Source organism: Pogona vitticeps, chromosome 2, assembly GCF_051106095.1.
Source record: "Pogona vitticeps strain Pit_001003342236 chromosome 2, PviZW2.1, whole genome shotgun sequence".
Classification (NCBI taxonomy): Eukaryota; Metazoa; Chordata; class Lepidosauria; order Squamata; family Agamidae; genus Pogona; species Pogona vitticeps.
In genome coordinates, this window is record NC_135784.1 from 13,016,733 (window position 1) to 13,026,102 (window position 9,370).

Sequence of the window (9,370 nt, forward strand, 5' to 3'; positions counted from 1 at the left end):
GGTGTGCACATCACTGTCAAAGGGGCTGCTAAACCCCTCCAAGTAAAGATCATCACTGACTGAGGGAGGGGGGAGGGCATTGAACACTTGGAATTCCAAATGACTTTATATTTTAAGGGACACTAATTTATTTTATGTTTTATTTATTTATTGTATTTATATCCCACCCATCTGGTCTATTGACCACCCTGGACGGCTAACAACATTTAAAAATAAAACAATTTAAATATAACAACAATATACAACATCAGTAATCAATTGTTCAAGACAGAAAGAAAAATTTTAAAAATTAAATCAAATAATGGCTGGAGGGAAGGCCTGCTTAAACAGCTAAGTTTCCAATTGGCTTTTGAAAATGCCCAGCGTAGGGGCCATATTCATCTCAGGAGGGAGTTTATTCTAAAGGCAAGGAGCCACTGCTGAGAAGGTCTGGTTTCTTGTTTTTTCCTTCTGGGCCTCCCTCGGTGTTAAGCTCCTCAACCTTACCTCCTGGCTAGATCGAGTGATATGGGTAGATTTGGTGGGAGTAGGCATGATGAGGTGTGTTATGAACATCAATGATGCGAAGATACAGCCATACAGCCATGAAATCCATTGGAAAATTTCTTCAAATGCTTTCGGCTGCATCAAAAATTATTCTTGGAAATTACCACTGTGTCCAAACACAGGCAGCCACTTCCATGATTAGATGTTATCCATTTTCAGACTCTTCTTTGTCCCCAACAAAGTGAAGCTGCTATCGCTTCTTTCTGTTACCAGCTCAGTTTTGGCTTCATTGCTGAAGTTCTTGATGAGGACACCCAGTTCCCTTTTCTCCACCGGATGATCCCGAGAAAAGAAAGCCAGTATCTGGGGATTGTCCAAATGCTCCTGCATTTTCACTGGACGTGGGTGGCTCTTGTTGCCTCTGACAGTGACGATGGAGAAAGGTTCACAGAAGCCTTGACGCGGATGATGATGAGGAGAGAGATTTGTGTGGCCTTCTCAAAAAGGATACCACAAACCAGCACAAAAGAAATATGGACCCAGTTGGAGCTCTCCTTCGATTGGGAAGAAATCAATGTAGTTGTTTTGCATGCAGACACTGTCGAGTCTTTTGCTCTAATAAGCCTGATAGAGAGTAAACTGGAAGCGTATGGGATTGGGGCCAAAGTCTGGATCACGACAGCTTTTCAGGATATGAACATGGTCTTGTCTTACGAAACCTTGTATTTCGTTTATCTCCACGGTACTTTCTCCTTGGAAATGGAAACCCAACAAAGGGCAAAATATGACTATTACGAACCCTTTTCTGCTGCTCTTGAAGAGTTTTGGAAGAAAGCTTTTTCCTGTTCCTATTCCAAGCACGTGTTGTCCGTCAAAGGCTGGACGAGATGCAGAGAGGCAGAGAACCTGGAAACTGTGCCCCAGGAGGAGGTGGAAAGGGCCCAATCCCAAGACGGCTACAGCACCTACACCAGTGTCAAATGTGTAGCCCTTGCCTTGAATGCAGCCTATTCTTCCACATCCAAATGGGGGTCGACGGCAGGCGGAAGAAGCGGGCGGAGCCCTCCACGTCTGCAACCCTGGCAGGTACTCCCTTCCGTTTTCTGTGGGACTGTTGGCTGTGTTGCCTAACAATGAAGGATTGTGTTTGGCAGAAGGCAAAAATGTTCCACCTCCATCTTGATTCTGAGATGAAAAACACATGCCTTCTGAGCTCTGATTTTGGAGCTAGAAGCAAGGAGAGCAGTGAGGTGAAATTGCTGGTCCTACCTTAGGCCAGGTATGTTGGATTTTATTACAAGCTCATGTGCTGCCTTCCAGCTGGTATGACCAGGAGGGACAGACAATCTACCCACCAATAGTCATCTCAGTGGTTAGGATTCCAAAAGAGACTGCCTCTCTCCTGAGAGTTCATTTTCCTCACAGAGAGTCTGTGGATGTCCGTTGATAGTGGATAGTAAAGAAATGTATTTACAGTAAGCCACCAGCTCCCATTTTTCATGGTAATTATAATATAATGTTGTTGTTTTTTTATGATGACAATTGCAACTAAACTGGATTGGGCTACCATATTTCAGGACAAGCAGGAAAAATCAATCATCTCTTACACATGGATCACCTAAAACTATATGCAAAAAGTTCCACAGAGATAGAATCATTGCTAAATAAAGTATAAATATTTAATGAAGATATCCAAATGAAATTTGGAATTGACAAATGTGGAGCTTTCCCTATACACCGTGGCAAGATCCATAAACGAAATAGAACAGAGTTATAAAATGGCAATATTATAAAATCATTCTCAAGCGATGAAAAGTATAAATATCATCAGAGCCATAAACACATTGTAAGCTCCACTCCTTAGATACCTAGCTGGAAAAATAAATTAGGTCCAAATGATTTAGACAAATTAAATGGAAAAATACAGAAACTAATGAACATGCATCACACACTACGTCCAAGAAGTGATGTCCACAGATCATATTTACCACAAAAAATCAGAGGCTGTGGATTACTGCAGATACAGCAGGTAGTAGAGGAGGGGAAAAGAAACCTAAATGATAATACCAATACAAGCAGAGAAAAATTACTTGGGCATTGGATAAACAAAGGCTCAATAAAAGAAACAACAATGTAAATAGAACAGATGGAAAAATAAATTGCTACACGGACAACACCTGAGAAGTATTGATGAAAAGCATGACAAGAAATTTCACGCATGAATTACTAACTGCAGTGGGTTTATTCTAGCTGCACCATTTCCTGAGAAAAATCCGCCTTCCGAATAGTTCCACAGGCAGACAGGATGGGGACGAGAATATGGTGATGACAACCAGCTTTGACGTAGTGAATTGGGTCCTCCTGCACAATAAGTCTCACGGCCGAGTGAAGGTTGGGAGTCTAGAGGCCAAGTCACCCTCCCAGGTGACGTTGACCCTGAATCCAGAGCTCATTGCCTGGCCCTTCAGGTTTAACCAGGTAAGGGCACGATCTGTGTTATCTATTACAACAGTTCCCACACTTCGGACCACAGAGGTGATTTCGTGATCATTGCCAGGACTGCAGGGCTGATGCCATGGCCGTTCCTGGGGGTGACTCTGGCTTCTGGGGCTAAAGTATCTGGGACCTCGTTGCCTTCTTGCACGAGGGAGAGCTGTTATGTTCTAAGACATGGTGAAATAAGGCACATGGAACCATAAAGTGACCGGTAGCTCTCCCTCCTACCCCCAGGCATCCTCAGTGTAGCCTACAACACATACAATGTCTATAACACATAGCAATTCATCCTTTATTAGGGAAAACAATGTCTGACCTCAAACAGTTCACAATGGCCTCTCGGAGATGCAAACAGCCGTGTATGTGTTGCGCTCTGTTACACCTGATTTACACCAGGAAGCGTTTGTGGTTGTGTGTGTTCCTTCCATGACTGCCCATTTCCCTTTCGACTCAATCAAAAGAGTGTGTTGCTGGGAATCGGGAGTAAGTTGACCAACCACGTTTCCATTAAAGGCACAATCAGTCACAGAAGTCTGATTAAGAAGACAACAGAGGGGATTTGGGGGCCAAGGGGGAAATCTGGGGAGCTGTGAGAGTCAAGAAGCAACCCTTTGACTTCCCTTATACGGAAAAGGGGCAGGTGGTGACTTCCAGCAAGTAGGGCTGGAGATCCAGCTGGCCCTTTCCAAACAGAGTGGTGGGGCTCCAAGGGGGGGCTCCTCCCCCTCCAGTCCCATCATGTAATGGAAGCCCCCGGGGGCAAGTGACTGGACCTCGGCTGAACTTGCCCACATGGGTCTCCAGCACCTCCTGGCCCAACAGATTCAATGGGGCAATCCCTGCACTGGCTGCACCATTCATCTTTAGCGACGTAGTGGCTGTAGGTCGGGGGGGGGTGTTGATGGACCTGTGGAACATTTCCTCATCGCCTGCTGCCATCATGTGCTCAGCCGTCCCATCCCCTCACTAAGTTCCTGCAGAACGACACTGCAGGGGACAGGCTGGTTGGGAACATTTGTGAGTGCCGAGACTGCAATGGGGCAGCACTACGCTCTCCCAGGGTGCAACCAGAATCCCGCCCCCCATGCCTGAAGTTTTCTCCTTGATGTCCTTTTGCTCTCTTGCCAGACGACGCCTCGCTCCACGTGCTCTGAGAGATGCCCCCCTGGATATGTCAAGGAAACCCAAGAAGGAAAGCCATCTTGCTGCTACAATTGTGCTCAGTGTCCAGAAGGGACCTTCTCCAGTCGGGAAGGTAGGGGACGTCCGAGGGAGAGTCATCTAATGTGCACTGGGAGAGAATTAAAGGGAGGCCCCATATTCTGAGACCCCTCTTCTGACCCCCTCGTAACCAGGCGGCCAATATCTGAGCAGTGCCAGGATAGCGTCCCCTAAAAAGAACAGAATTGACTGTTTCTGGTTGGCTGTTAGCCAGTTTCTCAAATATCCTGCAATTGAAACAAGTTAGGAAAGCCAAACTGTGAACAAGACCCTCTTCTCTGCTGTTGCATCGTCATCCTAATGGAAAACTATGACCTGCTCTCTAATGATTTTTTTTGGGGGGGGGGAGAAGCAGCAATTGACAAGTGTAAAAGGTGGTTGGGGGTCCCCTCCTCTCTCCCAAGTTTCCCAACCAGACTATAGAATCATTTGTTGGTATTGCAATTACCTCTCTCTCCTCCACATCAGATGCAGACCGTTGCACCAGATGTCCAGAAGATCAGCATCCAAACAAGGAGCGAGATCAATGTGTCTTCAAGTTTATCACCTTTCTCTCCTATGAAGAAACGTTGGGGATCACCCTCATCTCCTTTGTCCTACTCTTGTCCTTAATTACTGGTCTTGTGTTAGGAATATTTCTCAAATTCCTAGAAACTCCAGTCGTCAAAGCCAACAACCGGGACCTCTCCTTCCTTCTCCTCGTCTCCCTCCTGCTTTCCTTTGCATCCTCCTTCCTTTTTATTGGCCGGCCAACGAAAGCCACCTGTCTCCTCCGACAAACAGCCTCCTGCCTCATCTACACAGTTGCCATCTCTTGTGTCTTGGCCAAAACCATCACTGTGGTGCTGGCCTTCCTGGCCACCAAGCCACGGAGCAGGACAAAGAAGTGGCTGGGAAGGGCTCTGGCAAAGAACATCATATTAGTTTGCTCTGGTGTTCAAGGGGTGATCTGTTCCACCTGGTTGGGCATCTCCCCACCATTCCCGGATTCTGACCTCCACTCCCGGCCTGGAGAGATCATCCTGCAATGCAACGAGGTGTCTGTGGCCATGTTCTACACGGCCCTTGGCTACCTGGGTCTCCTGGCTGCCGTCTGCTTCGTGGTGGCCTTCCTGGCCAGGAAGCTGCCTGGGGCCTTCAACGAGGCCAAGCTGATCGCCTTCAGCATGATGGTCTTCTGTAGCGTTTGGGTGTCTTTCGTGCCCACCTACCTGAGCACCAGGGGGAAGTACATGGTGGCCGTCCAGGTCTTCTCCATCCTGGCCTCCGGGGCTGGGCTTGTGGGCTGTATCTTTATCCCCAAGTGCTACATCCTTGTGCTGAGGCCTCACCTGAACACCAAGGAGCATCTCATGATGAAATGTAACATAAAAACGAATTTTAAGAAATTTTGATGACTTACGAGCTTGTGAATTTCTCATTACAGCAGCTGTGTGGACTACTATGCCACTGCTGATGAGGATGATAAGAGTTCATCTGGATGTCTGAGAAAATATCTCCCCTTTGATCTGAAAGAGTTACTTCATTTCCATGAAAACATTCCAGACATAACTGATGTCCCAGTGCTTCATAAAATTATCTCTTCCTATCTGTAACCAGATTCTCAACTTCTGGTTGAATCCCCTCCTTCCCCTGTCCAGTTTCTGGGGGTCCCCCTCCTTCTCCCTGCCACACTCTCCATGGAGGCTGAGTGACCCTGTCATCCATGGTAGGGCCTCTTTCTGTGCGCCACCCCTCAAGCACCTTGCAATGCCTGAGATCCCTGCACGGTTATCAGCCCAGACCCAGGATTTAACTTGAAATGCAAGAGCCAACATCATACCCTGAACAGAGGAAAGGTCGAGGACCTTAGGCTGGAGGAAAACACAAAACTGCATTAAGTGGTCAATGGGCTATACAACTGCTAAAACTCTACTAAAAGTGTCCAATCACGGAGATACTCCCTGCCACGCATTCCGTGGGCCACATCAGAGTACATCTCGCTCTAAAGGACACTCTGAATGCACAGCATTTGAACAACTTAGCCCTCTTCTCTAGGTTGGGTCCAGCATAGATGGCTTATTGTTACGACGATTTGCTGTTTGCAAATCATTGTAACAAAGACCCACGTTTCTCTGCAGACTGAGTCTGCCACATCATTTTCAAGGTTCTTTGCAGTCTGCCACCTCAGACTGTACGTGAAGTTGTACCTTCACGTTCAGCCCCTCTATCCAGAATGAAACTACACTGGGATTCCTCAGGAACAATTCCCAAACTTGGAAGCATCAGGAAGCACTTCAGCAACTTCCTTTTTTCACATTAAGAAAGGGAAGGGAAGGCCATGTGGCCTCTGAGGTAAGCCCTACTCTAGGTGAGAGAATTCCTCCTTTATAGCCTCCATAATCTCAAGTCTTTCGTGAGGTTTGGAGAAACCCATTATTGCATCCAAGAGCCAACACAGAAATGTGAGTCCTGGGGTAAATACTTTGCATGCTCCTCTAGGTCCCTCACTGACATCCTGCTACTAGCCACAGACTCTTCCAAACGTCTCCTTAAATCCTTCAGATTATCTGAGGGGATTTAGCATGCCTGTTTCAGTCTCAATGGCTAGAAAGGCCAACCAAGTAGCAGGTCCCTCTGTCTTTTCTTCCATCAGAGGAACCCCCAACTCACTAACTGTCCCAAACAACCCCAACAAGGCCCCACACTGGCATGGCCCTAGTGGCCCAGCAAACAGGAAATCATCAAACTATTGAGTCGTGTGTGCCAGGCCTCACCGACACCTGACACATTCCAAGAACATACTAAACTGTACAGTGAGCATCCCATAGTAAGGGGTCAGCCCATATAATATCCAGCATCAAAAGAACACCACAACAGCTCAAAATGACTGAGATGCAGAGGAAGCAAGGGAAAGGTAGACTTGATTCCCATTTTGCCAGCTTAGTCCCCTGTCCAGAACTCCTAACCATAGAAATCGCTACATCCAGTGAGGGGAAATGAACTAAATATTGATTATCCAGATTCAGACCGTTCGCCAATCCACCGGTACAATAAAACAGATTATGAAATAGACAAATTTCTCCCGGCACCTGGCTCCCACATTGCTTTATGGGAGTCATAGTCTTCCTCTCCATTAGGCTCTACTGAGGGTGGCTCCCAAAGAACAATGATTCCCAAGAAGCAAAGCAGCAGCTTCATTTTTCCAGCATTAACAACAGGAAGGGAAGGCCATGCAGCCACCAAAGTCCATAATGCTCCAGGTGGGAGAAAGGTAGGTATCTGTAAATGTGCGTTTGTGGGCTGAAACTCCCAGAATTCTACCTGGAGATTTCTGGGAATCTAGAAAACAAAAGAGTACACCATTCCTGGAGAATTATGATTTTCCTCATCACCATGGGGAGACAACACTGTTTGGAGAACATTTTGGAGCAGGGCGATTTGAAATTCTGACAGAGGAAAGGCAGGAGTTGGGCTTGATGATGTTATAGGCCTTCTTCCAACTCAATTATTCTATGATTCTATGTGCCCATTATCTTCAACAGTAACAATCTCATGTTGTACGCTTTTTCATATACATCTCCAAAAGATGGACCTTATCCTGGATTTTCAGAAGGGGAATGACTGAGCCAGTAAAGGACAGACCATGTTCTCCTTTATGTTAGTCGGTTCATTTATGTATTATTTATTTAACTTATATGCCGCCCACACTACCCAAAATTCTCTGGGCGGCTTACATAGCAAACCTTCGAACCATTCTGGTGAATTCCCTTCAGGAAATTTCATTCTTGCTCTACAGCTGTGCCTAAATCCCACCGAGAATTTAGCTCGCTGTACGGCTGATGCAACTCTCCCCTTCTAATTAATGTCCCTTCCCGTTAAATGCATCCTTCAGGAAGCACATTAAAACCGAGCTCTTCAAGGAGGCCTTCAAGAGCATCCTCCCGCTAGGACAGATTATCTTTAAATGTTATCTCTGCTTGCTGTCGCCTCTGTGGATTGTTTTGTTATTATGATGGTGTTATCATCTTCGTTTATGGCGGGTGGCTAGAGTGTACTATTGCATACCACCCTGAGTAGTAACTGGCCACTACATGGGCAATCAATCAATCAAATAAATAAATATCCTTCTAGGATTTTCTTTCCTTTTGACTATTCTTCCATGATAATATCTCTGTATTTTTATATTTACCCCATTACCCTGTTCCAAATCCCCTTCCCTATGTTTTCCCCCTAACGAACGGAAAATGAAATTCAAAAAATATCTCAAATTTCAAAGTACTTTTCTTCTGCTTTGCAGAAAATTGGATTTACTAATGGAAACCTGTTTTTATATGGATCCTGAATTTATCAAAAAATTTATTTACATTATATTTTGGCACATTGATATGAACAGATTTTGTTATAGTGTTTGATTTCATATTAGCTTTTGCAGGGATGTCGGCAAGTCTCGCAACCCAAGTCCCAAGTCCAAGTGCTGGGACACAAGTCTCAAGTCCCAAGTTCATATCTTTGGTATCAAGTCCAAAGCCTCGAGTCCAAGTGGCGAGTCACTGCCCTGCCACCAGTTGCTTAGGAGTCAGGACTTGGCACCAAACATTCAGGCCTTCTGCAGCCAGAGTGACTTACAGGAAAAGGTGGGTTGGAGGTCCCACCCTCTGAATATGGCAGGTGAGAATGTCGCAATGAAAGGCCCTCTGATGCACTGCCTTTGATGATGGTGGTGGCAGCACCAGGCAGGCCAGTGGGGGGTGGGGGCCATAGGGACCTGACAAGAGAATTTAGAGAAATGGGTCAGAGTTGCAAGTTGCAAATCACGTGAGAAACTCGCAAATCAAGTCCAAATCAAATTGCCTATGCAACTTAAGTCTGACTCAACAGCAACATAAAGTTCCCATCCCTGAACGTTTGTATTACAGTCGTACCCTGCTTAACGATTGCCCCACATTATGACGAATCCGCTTTACAATGACGTTTTTGCGATCGCAATTGCGATCGCAAAACAATGTTTTAAATGGGGTGTTTTTGCTTTGCAAAGGTTGGTTCCCTGCTTCGGGAACCAATTCTTCACATTACGATGATCAAAACAGCTGATCGTCAGGTTTTCAAAATGGCCACCGGGTGCTTTAAATGGCTCCCCGCTGTGTTTAGGGACGGATTCCTCGCTATACAGGCACTGAAAATGGCC

General features: G+C 46.0%; 1 protein-coding gene across 1 annotated transcript; it reads left to right on the plus strand.

Moving 5' to 3' along the window:
• The first annotated feature begins 2,805 nt into the window (after positions 1-2,805).
• LOC144587163 (vomeronasal type-2 receptor 26-like) lies at positions 2,806-8,345 on the plus strand. The gene is made up of 3 exons (XM_078386769.1): positions 2,806-2,964; positions 4,111-4,237; positions 4,672-8,345. Exons 1-3 carry the CDS (start codon positions 2,806-2,808, stop codon positions 5,595-5,597), a joined length of 1,212 nt encoding a protein of 403 aa, XP_078242895.1. The 3' UTR covers positions 5,598-8,345.
• Positions 8,346-9,370: the final 1,025 nt, after the last annotated feature.